At 31.5% G+C, this 19,691-nt stretch overlaps 1 protein-coding gene across 1 annotated transcript; it reads left to right on the top strand.

Moving 5' to 3' along the window:
• The first annotated feature begins 497 nt into the window (after positions 1–497).
• Positions 498–19,284, top strand: LOC132759779 (G-protein coupled receptor GRL101-like). Its single transcript, XM_060751626.1, has 10 exons — positions 498–1,118; positions 7,328–7,471; positions 8,276–8,392; positions 8,524–9,039; positions 12,137–13,184; positions 13,323–13,852; positions 15,108–15,235; positions 15,763–15,811; positions 16,622–16,869; positions 17,477–19,284. The coding sequence occupies exons 2-10, from the start codon at positions 7,432–7,434 to the stop codon at positions 17,642–17,644; spliced, it is 2,844 nt and encodes a 947-aa protein (XP_060607609.1). The 5' UTR covers positions 498–1,118; positions 7,328–7,431; the 3' UTR covers positions 17,645–19,284.
• The last annotated feature ends 407 nt before the right edge of the window (positions 19,285–19,691 follow it).

The following is a 19,691-nucleotide window of genomic DNA, read 5'->3' as shown; positions in this document are numbered from 1 at the left end:
AGCTTTTTGTCATTCTAAGAAATCGTTAGAATATCAAAAAGTAATGTGGCACCCAAAAGATTTTCTAAATCCGGTGCTAGAAGTGATGTTGCACTCATCTCTCATGTACAGACTCAATCAAACCGAGTCTGCAATTTACATGTAATTTTGTTGTGATTAATGCTTCTGAGGGATAACTTTGTTTCCAGATTTTTAATTATTTGATATAATTGTAAAAAACGTTTTAAGTTTTACTGTCTGGTTTAAGCCCGATAACTTGGTAAATTTTGTTTGGAATCCGAGTGAGAGCATTTAGAATTTTTTTTATCTTGTGTTCAGGACTAAACTAGGCAGTAAAACTTGTAAAAAAAATATATTAATGTGTAAAGTCAATCTTTGGTGCGCTACAATATTTTTAAATATTCTAACGATTTCCTAGAATAGAAACAATTTTTTGACTTTCGAGTCCACGGGATGTTTACAAAAAAGAATAATAAAACAAAAACAGTCGGATTGGGAGCATTTTGCAAATGCGCAATGACGTTGTATCCTACAATTGTAAATGTCTTTGTACGAATGTGTAAAATGTAATTGAAAATTGCATAGATGTGCTGTTGTTAAATGCATTGGTCGTAAAATGCGGAACGGTTAACTTTTGCTCAGTTAAATACATTCATACTGTGCAGCTTTGCAGCATTTATATGTAAAATGCATGTGTGCATTGCAGTAAAAGGCATTCATGTAAGACGTATTGATTGAAAGGCATTGCTGTAAAATACATTGAAACATTGCTGTATAATGTATTTTTGTAAAATGCATCTTGATTAGTGATATTTAAATTGTTTAGATTTTCTAAAGTATGATCACTAATGCTTGATTAGATATGTGTTTTCTTTTCAATAATACATAGTTACATAGAACAATATCACACAAATGTGTTCTTTATATAACAAATAGATATTTAGATTACCAATGGAGAGACTCACAACTAAAGGCTTGTAAGGAAGGTGGCATTGTTCTAAGTGACCGTACTTATTACACATTGGACGAAATAAGCCAACAAATAGCTGTTAAAAGTGATGTGATAGAAAACAAAGTTCCAGTCGACATCAGAATAAACAAAATTTCATGTATTGAAAGTAAGTCTTTTTCGTGTTATACGCAATACATAGACTTGTACAGTTTAATGTAATGACGTCTTTGTGAGGTTTTACAACTCCGACGTAATGATATAAATTCTTAAATGTCAAATGTAATTGAATGAAGTGCCATTTTCCAGAATGTACTTGATTATATAGAGTCTAAAGTACCTTTTTACAAGTGTAAAAAAGTTGTCAAGGGTGCTACTGGTATCTGATCTTTCGCATTTACGTTATAGTGTTGAAAACAGAATACTTATTAAGCCAGTGCTAGAGTGTGACTGCACTTTCGATACGTCTTATGATATTTTCTGCATTGATCCTGCAGTTCTCTCCTACTTTTATTTTATTGCTCTATATTTTGATTTTATAAAGATTGCTTTTTCAAAAGAAGTTGCAAATTTAATCTGTGTTTTTATGTTTGATAAATATTAATTCTTCTGGCTATAAGGCAGGTATACAAAATATATAATATCTGTTCGAAAAGGTGTTATTTCATTTAAGATTATCCTCATATTTAAAATACATAGTACTGCAATCTTTATGTTGCAGTAAAACGAATCAAATTTATATTTATACTTGTTTTACACTCTCTTTGCTGTTTAAAACGGTGGTTGGTATCGTGACAAAAAGCTAAAAATAAAATGTTAGAGCCACATATAAGTGAGAGAAAAATGCTTATTTGCTTAGTATTTGTTAATACTAAAATTCTTTTTGTGGCGGCACTTTCTCTTTCCTTGCTTTTTATTATAATAACATTAAGCATTGACAAAGTTAATCATGGGATAGAACACTCATATTAACCAAAGCCTATAAATAAAGCACGAATTTCTAATGAAGCGTTATCATCTCCTGATTAAACTAGACTATAGTGTATTGGAAATAATCAGTTACCCTGTGATTTTTGTGTCCCTGTAAATGCCACTTTTAAATAGTGCACATGTGCTTAATCCTCCTTATAAATGTATATGTATGTCTAAAAACAGACAAAAAAGATTTTAAAGTCTTCAGGACATATGAGGAATTATGATTAATTTATCAAAAATAAACCGTACTGAGGCTGTCAATTGAAGAATGTTCAAACAATCAATTATTGTTTTATATCACAAATAATCTGTAAACTGATGCTATATCTAATTTGATAATGCAAATAGTTTGTACGTTATAGCGAATTTAAAAACCATGTCGACGCACGCCCGGCATAGTGCATAGATTTGCGCTGACAATAGGCGCTTTATGAAGCGTGTATTTTACAAAATGGCACAATTAGATTTCAAAATACGCCGAAACGTCATGAGCCATAATTGACGTTATAAGAAAAAATTACTTCATTTTAACCACATTTATCGTTGCAATCACAATTCATATGTCACTTGAAAAAGAAAAACTCCCGTTAAAATAATGCCGTCGGAACGTCACGAAATTCGATCAATAAGACATTATTGTGTAAGGTAGCCACAACATGGTTTTTGATTGACATAAATGATAAAGAAAGGGTGATTGAGAAATTGAAAAAATAAAAAATAAGGGAGAGTCAGAAAGAAGAAATTCAAGTCAAGGACGCTGTGGACGTCAATCGCAGAGAGAGACGTTTAAAATTTGTAGGCGATTGACTGCGGACATAATAAACGACGTTCGACAGTAGCTAATCTAACTAAGGAATTAAAAATGATACGCAATTATTATCACACTGGCCATAGCTTTCGCAGCAGCGGTGGGCTCATTGCAGCGGCGATGGAGATTTCGTCGCAGAAGCGGTGGATAAAATATGGCCGTTCGCTGCTGTCGTTAAAGTGACATTATGCCCATCCAAGAGTGTATAGTGAGTGAACGGGTGAAGATCAAAATATGTTTTCAATTTGCCATAATCCCTTTTAATTTAATAATTAAGTTCACATAAACAATAAACAATAAACAGATCCAAATGACATTTCTGTAAGTTTACGTATAACGCTTAGTTAATAAAAAGAGTGGGACAGTCTTTTTAAATTTTTTGCAGATTTATAATTTTATCCTAAACATTTTCCAATATCAACTGTTGGTCAAACACCATTTTGACAGTCAATCTCTTGAAATATAAAGTCAATTCAGCTCAACTTGACTATGAAAATATGAGCATAATGTCACTTTAAGTTAATAATTGAATTTTACTTTATTTTTTTAATGTTTTACCGGAAACACCTATTGAGACTGGAGTCCACATATGTACTTTTCCAACTTATTATACGCACACGGTGCATGCAATTCATTGCCATTTGTGCTAACACTTATGTACAGTTTGACGTGGGGACGCAACTTTTGTCTGTTTTAGGTTTAAACAGGTACAAAAATGTGTGCAAAACGGCCCCTTAATGCACCAGCATTACATCATATGTATAATACTTGCACAAGACAACCATAATTTGGAATTTTTCAAAAATTGTTATTGCCTTTTTATAACATAATTGACAAATATTAATGACAACGCAGACGGCGGTGTATTTGATTGCTACGAAGTGCGGTGGTCCCGATGCCATTAATGTCTATTGTGAGGGTTTAACTTGACATAACGCATTTTTTTCAATATAGAATAACCATTGTCTTACGTTGACATCAGTTAAATGCTTTCTTTTAGTGTTTAAAACAATATGATTTTATTTTATAAGAATCTTACACTGGCTATCGGTACAGACCTGAATGTCCAGCTCGAGGTTAACTGTTTTCTGCGGTAACGAGGCTCTACCGAGCAGCCGCTAAACAGTTACCCGAGAGCAAGATATTCCCGGCTAAACCGACAGTAAACGGTAGATAAACTTGTTTAGTATAATATATAACAGTTATACAGCTTGATATACACGAATGCTGTAAATTTGTTATAAAGATTTTTACGGGTTATATGGCCGTATATAAACGGTTGCAACAAAACCTTAGTTTAGCGGTTCAGCAAGAAACGGTCATATAACCTGTCAAAAATCTTTATAACTAATATTATAATACTGTACGTTTATCCAATTGAAATCGACGTAACAAGCTTGCAGTATTTTAAACATATATAGGCAAACAATTAAAGATGTTCGTCATATTTTCTTGAAACGTGGCATGATGTTAGAATATGATAAACATTTCAAGCCAAAAAACTTAGGGGTCATTTTCTGCACAATCATGCTTTTCATTTTTTTTACTTATTTGGGGTAATCACAGGGGCAGATAATTTATACATACGTTTGAAAAAATATTTGTTTCCTTTTGTAATATTCTTCAGTATATTTTACCATATTTTCAACAACAAAAATTCCATGAAATATATCTGTTACCTTTTTCATAATATTAATTCTTTAAAAATATACCATTTTTGATTTCTTCGATGAATGGCACAATTAAAGCAAAAGAAGAAAAACTCCATATTATGTCCTTACTAGTTACAAATACAGAGAAAGTTAGCTAATAAAAATAAGAAAAAATGGATCATATTTACTTTTCATATGATAAACTTGAAAACGAGTCGGTGAATGGTTTTCTCTAATGCAAAGTTTAGAACATTTTTAATTCTGACTCCAAATACGTCCTAAAATGTTATCGTTACAGTTATCTTTTTAGTTTTGACTGTGAACTGTAGTACTTTTGGAAATGTGATAAACGTGTATTTTCTATTACTTAATTCATTTAAGTTGTTGAGTGAATAAAGTAGTAATATTTTATCAAAAGTTTTCAATAATTCAGTACTGAACCCTAAGTGACCATGTACTGCACAGACTGAGTTAAGGATGGAAACTTAAGACTTTACATATACACATGATGCGCACGGTTTATAACAATATCATTGTGGCTATTGGTCTACAAAAGCTCTTTTGTATCACAGTCAAAAATAGAAATACGTTCCCTGTTGTCGATATAGAAAACTCTTTTGTATAATAGGCACAAATAAAAACACGTTCCCTGTTGTCGCAATATGAACTACAGAAAAAGTAACCAATAAATATAACGAGCATCTTAATATGTACTCTCCCGCACATCGGTCGAATGTTCTTCTATCGCCCATTTTCTTGTCTTTAGTAGCGTGAGTGTATTCAGTGAGCTGCGAAGGGAGCGTACTAAATATGACATTTCATTGTTATCCCTTTCACTGTCGTTTCATTAAGTAAACCCAAGAAATAAATGAACAATTGAATGAACATGCTCTCGATCGCGGGTATACTAAAATGTATACGATTTAACTCTGACACATTTTAAATAGAAAGGTCCCAAAACTATGATACAATTATGAATTGGTGTTCTCATTATGGTAATATAACACATTGACATTCAAAACTGAGATTGTTTTTCATATTTAAAAATCATGTTCTGTTAATCTTTACGGGAATTTTTATTATATGTTTGTTGTTCAACCTCGAACTCAAGGTCTTTTTAAGTCCCAGGTTGAACGCAAACTTTTCTACCAAAGGTATTACAGTGGAAGGAAATGGAACCGCAACTCGAACATCAATTTGCATAAATAATCATATTATTTTAATTAAACAAAAGAAATACGTTTCGCTGATGTCAGAGTAAGAAAGGTTTTGTACTCTATTGAAAAATGAGTTATGTCAAGTTAACACTTATAATGGACAATAACTGTATCAGGACAAACGCACTGCGTTGCAATCAAATCGATCGCCGTCTGCGTTGTAGTTATGTTATGTTTATTCTTTAATAAAAAAGGCAATACAATTTTTCAAAAGTTCCAAAATATGGTTGTTTTGTGCATTTATCATACATACCATGTAATGTTGACGTATTAAGGGGTCGTTTTGCACACATGCATACGTGTTTTAACCAAAATTAGGCAAAAGTTGCGTCCCCTCGTCAAACTGTACAGAAGTGATAGCACAAATGGCAATGAATTGCACCTTGTGCGTGTAATAAGTTGAAAAAGTACATATGTGGGCTACAGTCACAATAGGTGTTTCCAGTAAAACATTAAAGCATAAAGTAAAATTCAGTCATAAACTTACCGACAGCAACGAACGGCCATATTTTATCCATCGCTCTTGCGACGAAATCTCCACAGCCGATTCGATGGACCCAACGCTTCAGCGAAAGCTATGGCCAGTGTGCTTATTATGTTCGTGTTTAGATCATTTTACTATTCTACGAAATTGTCTTATGGTGAAATATTTTTCAACAATTTAACAGTCCCGTTCAAAATTGGTTATGCGCTTTATTTTTTTGATAATGACAATTTTGTTCTTAGTTGTATTATTCTTTTATTTTCTCTTATATATGATACATTATCATGCAGCAAAATAATGTTTATATAAGACATATAATAGTTTATTGCATGTGCAATCTTCCAGCAATCAAGTTACAGAAGGAAAGAACGGAAGTTTGCGTCATTACAAGAGTTCATTTATAATCATACGGTCTATTACAATACAGTATGATACCGCCTTGTACAGAGACATGTTTAGGCATTTGCAGTGGATCAGCCGTAATTAACATGTGGAACACGTATTGGCCTACTTGTGAGCGCTTGCAACGTCGTTAACGTCAAATTTTAAAGTTATACCGTGGGCAGGGTCGCTTTTTACATGCACACATGCATTAACGGCAGACATTTCCATTTGTTAATGTTTCTTGTTGGTATTTTTCGCTTCATATAGGGGATATATTCCGATTTATGTTCCGTGTATTTTTATGTAAATGCATCTTACATGATTTCCTTACATATGTTCATATCGTGATTAAATTATTAAGCATATGAAATCCCATTATTATAAGATTTTATGTCCTGAAGAAGACTTAAAAATCTATTTCAATTTTTATACATACATAATACACTTATAAGGAGGATTAAGCATATGCACTTTTTACAAGTGACATTCACAGGGACGCTGATCATTTCCATTACACTATAGTCTAGTTTAATCAGCAGAAATCCGTGCTAAATTTATAGGCGGGGCTTAGTATGCTAAGTGTTCTGTCCCATGATTCAAATTATCGATTAAATATTTTTCAGTAGATCTATACAATAAATATTTCTAATTATACAATATATTTTCAAATATAGAACATACATAAAGAAAATTATCACACACAAATATTTTTTATGATGAACAAATATTCAGTAGGATTGAATAAATATTATGGTATAGAATATAAAATTAAAACAAAAATTAAATTTATTGAATATTGTCACGTTTAACGAAACAATTCATATATTAAAATATTAAATATAAAGACTTTTAAAACAGGCGTTATACATACAAACGATGAAAATAGGTATGTTTGTTACGGGGACAATACGACGATACCAAAATCTGAGGTATGTAACTATGACGTAGATGCAGCGGGTTATATGACTGGATGTAGGTCAGGAATTCATCTGCAAGACTGCGGTAAATAAAAGGCCACAGTATATTAAATACATTTTATTTTTAAACGATTATATAACTCTTTGTTAGTTTTACATACATTTGAATAACTGTTTTTTAGTAAAATCTCCTCTAAGATTAATATTTATGTCATCTTTTGAGACACGCTCAGTAAAGATTGGAATATATTACCATTCATTCTAAGGAATAACAGTTGAACAGATATAAACAGACCATCTGTATGTAGATTTGAAATGATTCTACATTTCTGGTACAAATCTCCCACCCACACTGTTCAAAGAAAATTGGTCAAAGTTGGAAGTAACAAATGTCTTGAAATTGAAATCGATAACCTTTTATCAAATTAAAATTGAATGACCAACAACTTCCGTACGTGTCTAGTTATTTCATCAAAGCTGTCAACCCTATTCAAAAGAAACCAATACCAATACATATAATTCATAAAATGAAGTGAACGTCAGTTTTCAATTTTTCTTTTGTAAGCTTTCTGATATGCATGGAAACATGCTTAACCGTATATCAGTCAAGCCTTAAAATCATAAACACTAAATGGAAGGCGTGCTTAAATGAAATTGGCAAGAAATGAATTATTGGCAATCTAAGTGCACCAAGGTATTCCAACTCTAAAAGACTCTACTGTAAAATTAGGAAGAACAAATCTGTTTAAAGATTACTTATGAAATAAAACTATTTATGTATCAAAAACGGACTTCAACTGTTGATGTAGCATTAATTAATCGTCTACAAAACTATCAGGATTCTATTGTACAAAAAACTGTCAAGGTACTTATTACATTCTTGTTTCAGAGGATTTCGTCTGCCCCCCAAATACAGTTAAATGTCCAGATAGTTTTTGCATTGCTCTTCGTTTTGTGTGTGACGGGATGGCCCAGTGTCCTGGTGAAGAGGACGAACACAATTGCTGTATGTACTAAATGTTTATTCACATACGTTCTTGGAGTGTTATGACAGCAATTTCATTTTACGATATATATCATGCACTTATTCATGTAGACAGTCCACACAAAATGCATAATTATTTTGGTAACTTTCAGCATGTGTTAGTGGGGACAAAGAAGTTATCATTTTGATAGAGGATACAAAACAACAGATAAGCAGTAAAAGGGCCGCAGCATTATTAGCAAAACAATTCAAACATGGGAACAATAAAGTAAGAATACTTTCTTACCAGGCGAAGACAAGATTAGACGACTTTCCTCTCATACATCGACTGCTAGAAATACGTGAAGAAAACATTGATAGCTTCGACGCATTAAGTTCCGATTGCACATATAAGACTATGGCTAGAAATTTTCTCCCATCTTTACAGTTTAAAAACGATGTAGGGAAGTTTCTTATTTTTATTGAAGATAGTGTTGAGTCATCTACAGTTGCTAGGATTATGTTTTCTAATATATATAGACCAGAATTTACCATATATCGTGTCATCAGAAATTTCAGTTTTTTAACCAACCTTGATCACACCTACGAATTTGTAAAAGATGTACGCATCAATAAATGGAGTTCACTACATTCGATAGGATACAGGCATTTCCCAGAAATATGCAAAGGTTGGTTTGATAATAAATTTTAAGGTCAGCTCTCAAATAATTTTATTGTTTACTCACATCCTTTTGATTATACATAATTAATTGTCAGGTAATGTTTAACCATCCCCATGGTTTTGTTTGCTTTCTTTCAATTTTAAGTTATAGAATTCTTCCATGTACAGCTTGATAATCGTCAAATGGTTTGAACATTTTAGCTCACCCGAACAGAAGGTTCAGGTTGAGCTTTAAGTATCAAAAGGGATGCTCTGGCGTTCGTCGTCCGTCGTCATGCGTCAACATTCATCTTTGTCTCTGAAACCACTGGATAGATTTACTTCAAATTTGAACTTGTTACACAAGCTAAAAATAATCAAAACCCTAAGACATCTTCTACTTCAGAACTAATTGATGGATGATTACCAAACTTTGTCTTATTATTCTGATGTAGTCTTATATCAAATTTGCTCATGTTAATTTGATCGGTCTCTTTAAGAAGTCTCTAAGGCTTAAAAAGAAAAAAAAAACTTCTTCTACTGATACAATTGATGGATGGATCACCACAATTTGCCTGCTTCATTCTTAGGTAGTATTTTATCCAATTTGCTCATATTAATTCGATTGGCCTTTTATATAAAGGCCTCTAGAGGCCAAAGAATTTCTTCAAATTATAGTTTAATCAAAGTGGACAAAATCATGTTCGAATGTCTTTTATACATGTTAACATGTTATGCATTTTTGTCAAGCAAAATACTGTTATATTGAATCAATTATTACACTATGTGCTTTTGTATCTAAACAGTATACATATCTGCACATTGTTTCTCGTTTAACATGCTAAAATATAACCCTGACCCTAAAACTCACTAGACATGCACTATGGCAAAGTTTAATTGTATAGAAAATATATATTTCTGGTACTATTAAGTGTTGTGTCATTACATTTTTTCACAAATCAATCTATCTTGTTAAGCTAGGTAACAATAAAATAAAGTCATCTTCTGTTTGTGTAAATAATTTTCACCTCTAGAATTTGGACACCATTGCATCATACTATAAATCATTCTGCAGGATCAGTTGTAGGTCGAGGATTTTCTCTTGTGATTAAACTCAGGCCTTAATGAAGATTACAATTGTTTCCTCTACCTAACTAACAAAGATAAGTGTGTATGCTTAATTTTTTTATTTTATTAAGTTAAAAGTTGCTGTTTCTAATTTCTTTCATTTTTGTTGAATTGGATTCAAACTTCCAATCATTTTTAGGACACACTGTTGAACCTTACATCTGTTTCATAATTGATTTGTGATATCACTTGAGCTGTAATTGATATTTTTGAAACCAATTGACCTACTTTCTTGTTTTTTGATGTACCGACTTAAATTTTTGATTTTTGAGGTCAACTGACCAACCATTGATATTAATAATATCATTTGACCTACTTTTTTTTTTTTTTGATGTACAGACTCGAACTTTTGACTAGGGTTGTAATTATTGATTTTAAATTGAATTTTACTATGAGCTGAGCTACATTTAATATTTTTGATATATCTTTAAAACAATTGGACAGGGGTGTAATTTCTTATTTTAAATCTAATTTTGATACCAGCCGACCTACTTTTGATATTTTTGCTATTGCGTGACCTAGTTTCTCGTTTATTGATATACGGACTTAAAATTTAGGCCATGGGTGTAATTTCTGACCCCAAATTAAATTGTTTATATCAGCTCACCTAATATTGATATTACTGAGATCATTTGACCAACTTTCTTGCTTTGTGACATATAGACATAGATTTTTGACCAAGGGTGTAATTTCTGATGCTTAATTGAATTTTGATATCAGCTGACCTACTTTTGATATTTTTGATATCATTTTACCTATTTCCTTGGTGTAATTTCTAACGCAAAATTGAATTTTAACATCAGCTCACCTACTTTTGATAGAATTGATATCATTTTACCTACTTTCTTGCTTCTTCACATAAAGAAATAATGACTTGAATTTCGATATCAGCTTACCTATTAATAATAATTAATTTAATATCATTTGACGTATTTTATTGTTTTGACATGATACAGACTTGAAATTTCTGATGCTTCATTGAAAGTTGATATCAGCTGGCCTACTTGTGATATCTTTGATATTGTTTGTCGTATTGTCATTATTTAGGAGTTATATTACCTACATATTAGAATGTATAAATAAGCTTTATCATTTTCGGTTTTCCCAATTTTAAAACTTAAAAAGTCTACACCTTACATATTTTCCATTTGACATTTGTGTGTTTTCATTTACAAATGTTATAAAAATTGTTCCATTAAAATTAACCCTGTTCTAGGTGTCATTTATTCTACATTTATTCTACATAATCTTATAAGAACACACTTGCAACATAGATTTTTTTAAACAAAGTCTTTCAAAAATATTAGAAGAAAATATTTCAATTTATATTATGAACAATGACATAATGGGTCAGGTGTGTGAACTTAGGCCATCATGACCCTCTTGTTTATTTGAAAGAGAAAATCAAAACAATCAGTGTTGTGAAACTATATAACTAGAGGGGCAAGCTGAAGTTTAGCTGGACTCCCGCAAGTTTATTTGGATAATAAATTTTCTAACACTGAAAAACTTTTGTTTCTAGTGAGCAATTCCGGGCCATCATGGCCCTCTTGTTGTATTGGACTTGTCATGGTGTCTTTCAGTGCAAAGGCAATCTTACAATGGGACTCTTTCATAAGTAATTAGGCATTTATTTCTTAAAGATATGCAATGTACATCAGTTAATAATATATTTTCATTTATACGCTTCATTTTACTTCTTGCAATCTTGTTTTTCAATCAACGCGCAATAAATACTAAAAGAGATAAAAACGCGATTCAGAAAGAATGTCAAAAATGGCAATATTGAAAATGTTGCAGGCTTGGTTTGATTGAGGCTGTTCATTGACGGTTGTTGCTATAGCAATTCAGTATTTGCCCCCCTGACACCAGGCATCGTAAAATATCATTTAATGTCTCTATACTTGTGTGCTTTCAATAACACAAACATAAATCTTTCAAGTTAGGAAAGCATGCTTTTTATATCATCATAAATTTTCCTTTTATTTTCTGTACAGAGGTTTCACATGTGCCGTGTGCTGGTGGTTTTAGGTGCTTATCCAGTAAACAATGTATACCTCTTCACCAAGTATGTGATGGCATAGTCCACTGTATGAATAAAGATGACGAACAAATGTGTGGTTTTAGATGTCATTATAAATGCAATTGTGTAGACAGCGCGGTTGATTGCCGAAAAGCTAATTTAACTATTTCAGATATACATGACCTGTCAAGGAGAACTCGAAGCGCCGACTTAAGCTATAACTATGGAATAACAGATATTTTATCAAAAGAAAACATTCACTTTCCTTTCATGTTGTTCCTTGATGTGTCAAACTGTCGTATAGAAGTTGTAAGCAGTATGGCATTTTCAGACATAAACAATTTATTGAAACTCAACATTAGCCACAATATAATAAAAAAACTTTCTGACAACGTATTTAGAGATCTTCGACACCTAGTCGAGCTAGACCTTGATGGAAATTCAGAATTAGAAGAAATATCTGCTTCAGCATTTCAAGGTTTACAAAGTATTAAAACCTTAAGAATATCGGGAACGAAATTAAAGAAAATCGCAACCTTAACATTCTCAAATTTGAAATTGGAAAGTATTGATATATCAAATAATGAAATTCGTGAAATTGAAAATTTTGCTTTTAATAATACGTCGGTTAAAAAGATCAATTTTGAAGGCAACAATATACTCGAATTCCATCAGTTCATTTTTTCAGATGTTGTTGCTTTGATTGAATTACGTACACCGGCGTATAAATTTTGTTGTATACGACCGTGTTATGTCAAAGAAAGTAACTGTTATCCGTCAAAGAATGAGTTTTCATCTTGTGACGACTTAATGAGACATCCAATTCTGCAGGCAGTTTTATGGCTGGTTGGAATAGCTTCATTACTTGGAAATCTCGCATCAATTGTCTATCGTGTTGTATATGACAGACAACGACTTAAGATTGGTTATGGAATATTCGTAACGAATTTGGCATCTGCAGATTTCCTTATGGGAATATATCTTATTGTAATAGCGTTTATCGATACTATTTATAGAGGCAGGTAGGTCTTTTTCTTTTACAATTTTATCGTATTTTACATTTAAGATAATTAAATTATCATAATAAAAATCATATAATTTACATCATGTATCTTAGTCAAGTGGAAAATGTCAAATTAAAGATCTAATCCCTTTTACAGGTATATTTACATGGACGACCAATGGCGAAACAGTATATGGTGTACCCTAACCGGATTTTTGTCAACCGTATCTTCTGAAGCAAGCGTCTTCTTTTTATGCCTTATAACAATCGATAGACTCCTTGTTATCAAATATCCTTTTGGACACGTAAGGTTTACACCAATGAAAGCTTATATTTGCTGTTTAATTTGCTGGATCATTGCAGTATCTCTTGCGGTTATTCCTATTATCCACACAGGCTATTTCAAGAACAAGTTCTACTCCAGATCTGGAGTATGCATTGCATTACCTTTGTCACGTGATAAACCTCCGGGCTGGATGTATTCCGTTTCAATATTTGTCGGCTTAAATTTCAGCACATTTATCCTTGTTGCATTTGGTCAGTTGTCAATCTTCTTAGAACTTCGAAAATCTAGCATGGTTGGCAAGAAAACACAGAAATCAAGAAAAAGAGATCTACAAGTAGCGAAAAATCTTATCCTTGTTGCAACAACCGATTTCCTTTGCTGGTTTCCAATTGGATTAATGGGTAAATGATAAATATCAGTAATCTTCAAACTATAAATTCGACAATTCGAAATCTTTATATCTAAAATGTGAAATAAAAACAATTTCGTCTTCTTTAACGATAACATCGTTAATAGTTTTTTTCTATTATATTTTGCTTGAAATCTTATTACAACATGTGAATTCATCATGTCTAGTTGATTTCATTTACATTATTTAAATCATTTAGTAAACACTAAACTTCATGCAGTGAACATACACTTAATTATATGCGACAGACTCTCCTTTGTGTACTTAATTTTTTAATGCAGATGTTATTTTGTGTATGGTTAAGCGTTGGATTCTCCTTTCTATATACACGTAATTTTATGTGTCAAACTCTCATTGTTTGCTCGATTATTCGAAGAATAAAGGAAAGGAAAGCTATTGTATTCATCACGGCGTCAGTATCACACTCTTGTTTATGTTTGCGTGCAAATTGGTTTTCTAAAACTACTTAATGAATTGGTTTTAAACTTAACACACTTTCACTCTTTTAAGAGCGTAAAAGGGGTCAATCTCTGTCCAAGGTCTAAAACACGTACATAGATTTTGACAGAATGATGGCCCTTTTTAAACTTAAAAAATTCATTATACTCTTGCTTAACTATCAAGCACTGAGATTAGTTGAGCACGCTGTCCTGCTGACAGATCTTGTTGCACTTAAGTTTATGCTGCAGACTCTTCCTTTTGTAATTTCAATTTATGCTGCAGACTTTCATTTTCGCATTTAGGTTTATGCGGCAGACTTTTATTTCTCCACATACTTTTATATCCTAGACTCTTCTTTTAGCACATACAATTATGCTGCAAAATATCCCTTTTTGCGCTTAATTTAATTCTACAAACATTTTTTTTGCATTTTTGCTTTGCTACAAACCATCCTCTTTCACTTAAATATTTAATACTACAACTACATTTTGCCTTTAAGTCAATGCTGCAGTCGGTCAGTCCATGCGGCAAGTTGGCATTTCCAACTTACTTTTATGATACAGAGGTTCTTTTTTGTACTTAATTTTATACTGTCGATTATCCTCTTCACACATTAAATTATGCTATGTGGTGGTCTCTTTTCTGCAAAAGTTATTTCAGTGTTCAGTGTTTCACGAGTTGTTAGTAAAATTGAAAATTGTTCCTTTAGATTTTTTTCTTTTTTGTTTTGCAATGTGGGTTAAGGTTAAAATTTCTTTTTATTATACCATATGACTAAATATGATTTCCTTTTTTTTGTAATTCAGGAATACTTTCATTGAATGGATACACTATTTCTGGAGATGTATACGCATTTACTGCAGTGTTTATACTTCCTTTTAACTCGGCATTGAATCCTTTTCTGTACACACTTTCAGCAATAATTGGCAAAAAAGTAAGAAATCACACAAGCTATATTGTTCAAGGTTGGCTGCATAGGTTTTAAAACATGTAATGCTTGCTTGGAAGGAAAAAGAAAAATCAGCAGTATGTTAATGATAAAGTTTATATCTATAAGCATTTCTGTAGTGAAGCCGAAAACGTTAAGGCGATTTATCCAGCTAAAAAATGGAGGAATTTGCCCTGCCCTTGCATTATTTTTAACACAAGAGCGGCTATCTGCATAGTAGATACGCAGATCTTATGTAAGCTATATTGATCATCACATAAAGAATCCGTACTCACTAGCGGAAAACCTAACTCACAGCAGCCTTATCCACTCGGCCACAGATGTCCTACGCACTTTCAAATTATTTTCAATGCTTTTGCTTTCTTTTGGGTAGAATTTGAATACTGTAAATGTATAGAATGGCAAAATGTATACTTTTAAATTATATGTATTGTATACTTTAAAATATTTTCACAATGAAATATCAAACATTAAGCAAGACGTTTTATGAATACAAGTTATGCATTTTGCAGAGCTTCAATCCAAGCCTAGATGAACAGAGTAGAACAGAAATGCAGAAAGGTAAATATGTTTACATTAATATTAACTGTTTTTAAGCAAGCAGAAAGTAATAGGAAAAATAATTATATTTTGATAAACCTGTTAATGTTCGATCTTTAAATTGTTGTCGTATAGGTGTGCTTTTTTGGACATTATGAGGTATCATACTACGTCATACTATGAGCGTATATAATCTCACTTATTGTGCGTTAAATAATTATGAGCATTTTAGCAAAAATGTATATAAATAAATGAATAAAAAACAATACGAGGGTAAACGATATTGATTATAATGATAATAACAAATAATAAAGGACAGCACAATTACAATAAAAGCAACACCAGCAGTAACATAAATTGAAGAAAAAAAGAATTCAATATCCGTTTGGTAAAGACAAAGGTAATTTATATTTATTGCAAGAAGACTGAATTAACATTGATAAGGTTTTTTACGAGACTGCCATGTCCACAGATTAATATCATTATTATTATTATTATTATTTTAAAGAAAAGAGTCGACCAATCAATCTACTAGTCCTTCATCAATACTGTTATTTATCTTCTCAAATTGCTAACTTCTATTTTACAATAAATTTAGTGACACCTGATTTAACATATTAAGATATTTTGGTTGCTGGGATAATAGTGCTAGCATATTATAAAAAGGAAATATAAATATCCAAATATTTAACAATAGAAAAGGGATAGATCACTCGACGGAAAATCCACGACATTGCCAATTAGGACACAAAAATGTATCACGGAATCACATACTAATAAACAAATATTCCAGGTGAATTAAACTGATTTTTCGACACGACATTTTTTCAGAGATAGGTTCAGCTATCTTGAATTACACAGATTTTAGCCGATCGGTTATAACTAAACGAGAAATTGTGCCAGATGGGAAAACGAGAAGAATCAAGGATGTTCTTGATGACGATGAAAACATGTCTGTAGCAAGTGTAACTGCAATATCCTATCACCTTGCTAACTATCTTAGTCTTCTCCATGAATCAAGTGTTGGAATTGAAGAACTTTCAGAAACTAACACCTTCATCCCATATGGAAAGAAAAAAGTAAGTGTCATAATAGTTATTTGCTAATTCAAATGATTTACTTAGATGAGGGTTGAAGTTTAACATTTACTTGTCATATTAAATTTCCATTTATTAATTAATGTAAAGTTTCATGTCATTGTTATATGTTATAATTATCGCTTTGCTAGACTAATGTGTTCAGTTTAAGCATATTCGTTATAGTCGTTTTGAATTTAAATTTTTTATCTATTGTTTTTAAATTTATATACAATTTAGTGGAATGAAATGAAATATAATTCCTTTGGTTTGTCACATTCATTTTCTCAAACAAAGTGCTGAACAAAAACTCAAAATATCTCATGATCCGAACGTTTCAAGGACAAATACTAAATACTGGCAAAAATGATATATATACATGTATATATATATACTTCAACTTATACATCTTTAAGATATGAAATATATTATGTACATGACTGAAGAAATAATGTTTAGAAATAATAGAATGATATGCATACGCCTTTAAGATTTCTTTTTGATGTATAACCGTTTTAAAGTTATGTCTTTTTTTAAGTTCACGCATCTTATGTTTTTTTTATTCTTTTTTTTCAAAACCTTGCAAAACACATTGTTTCATTATTCATAGGCAAAAAACCCAATCATAGTCCTTGATACGAAAATGACACTTGCAATCGACGATCGAAAGAAAGCTGATAATATCTATCAATATGGGTGCCTTTTACGAAAGATGATAACAAGATGTAAGGCAAACGACAAAACAATTCCGAACGAGGGAAACGTGCAGAACTTATAATCCTTGTATGTAAGAATATAATATGTTTGGATTAGGTCAAATAGTGTGCTGTATGAAGAAAAGAATAGAAATGTACGCCATTTTGAAGATGAAAGAAAGAAATTTCCTTATAACAAAAACAATTTTGTTAAAATTACATGTCCGAGATGTTAACGATTTTGAGTATGAGTAGTAAGACAAACGTTTATAAAAATCAAGACAAGTCGTTCTGAATTTATTGTTAGTATAAATATTGTTGTTTAAACTTTACTGTTGTTATAAACGTGTTTGCTGTTGTTAAGAAATAATTGTAGAAATTAGTGTCACTGACATTTCTTTTGACAATAGCTTAAAAGGAAACCTGTGGAATATTATTAATTTTATGTCTAAAGTGATATTTCTGTCTAAAATAGTGTTCATATTTTTGGTTGTCTAGAACATCTGTCCGCCTAAATAACTTGATTACAATAAATAAATTTAAGAATTAGTACTTTGATTATTCTTTAAAGTAATTTATTTATAAGTATTATATCTAATATTTGTTTATATCCAATGTGTTATTTGCTTTATGATTATATTGAAATGAAAAGGAATACTTGGATGACCATTCGATTATTGTATTTATCATTGCTTAATAGTTAAAGTAACCTTTTCATATTGTATCATTGCAAAGAATTCAGACCGTTTTTTTGTTAATTTCACCAAAACGTTTTCGTAAGAAACAAATTTGCTTTAAATGAAGACGTGCTTAATTGCAAAGTATAAGTAATACAATATGGAATACACAACCTATAGACAATGCAGACAAAAATACGTCTTGAGTTTGAATTATAAAGAAACAATACTACAATGTATAATTGTAAATTGATACTTTTTAAACCGTGATGAACGTTGATATTACTTAAATGTGTATACCTATATATTTTCTTTTTGTTGTTGTTGTTTTTAATATCGTAATTGTTTATAATATCTTCGTGAGTATGAACAACAGTTACTGATGTTCCATGTGTTGCTGTTGTTAACAAAATATTCATTAGTGGTTTTTTTTGGTGTCACTGACGTAAATTTTTGATTAAAACTATCAATTTTTATAACACGCGAGGTATTTACGCACGCGTAAAATGTTTGCGGAGGAACGGTCATCTGTGCACTACAAACCTTTAAAATTTAAAAAAGCCGAATTAAATGCTACAGAGACGAATTTCTGTTAAGATTTGCGCAGTTGTTGTAATTAAAGGAGAAGCGTTACGACACGAAAATTCGATCGTGTCCGTACTAAAAGTACTCGTTTAATGCTATGACAGGACGGTTACGCTTAAATAAATGCTGTATATGCCAGGAATCTGACACCATCTGTCTTATTTATATATTAACAATGCAGCTCCTAATGGTTTATCATAATGCCTTGAACATATATCAATTATATCCCGATTAAGCGATATATAAACTTTGAATTAGCAAATGAACAACGATTAACGTTCAAATTGTGCATAAGCGTAGTATATAAGGCATTAAAGGCATCAGACCCGTTACCAAATCTAACAAAAATGAAGCAGGACATGTGTGACGTCGCTTTCTATATTAAAGGCGGCTATTTAGGTTTTAGAAACTTAAACTATGTTCTCGCAGCACTTGCATCTTAAAAGCCAAAAAAAACAAAACTTTAAAAGATAAATTTCTTCAAAACGAACTTGTTTCCTACTTTCTAAAAGCCAACAAATGGACATATTGGAGCATACGATTAGATATTTTTTATGACATTGCAATGCAACAGCTCTGACACCAATGCGTTTTGTCCAAATGCGAACCAGTTCCCGTTTAGGCGGAGAGAACGTGTTTACGCATAATTTATTTAAGCTTTATTCCACGGAATTACTTATCGGTAGACAACAGACAGTTTCACAGTCCATTATTTGTATACGGATATAAGAAAACATAGTCTTTCTGTTTGAGTAATATGTTAGCAACAAAGTCGGAAATTTAAAAATTGGTCATGAAGCATACAGCGGATGTATGTGTGTGAATGCTTTTATGTACTTAAAAATGTATTATTGACGACTTGCAAACA

Source organism: Ruditapes philippinarum, unplaced genomic scaffold (assembly GCF_026571515.1).
Source record: "Ruditapes philippinarum isolate M1 unplaced genomic scaffold, ASM2657151v2 ctg1685_1_1_1_1, whole genome shotgun sequence".
Lineage (NCBI taxonomy): Eukaryota > Metazoa > Mollusca > Bivalvia > Venerida > Veneridae > Ruditapes > Ruditapes philippinarum.
Note: the sequence above shows the minus strand (reverse complement) of the source record. Positions and strands in the feature narration are given on the sequence as shown.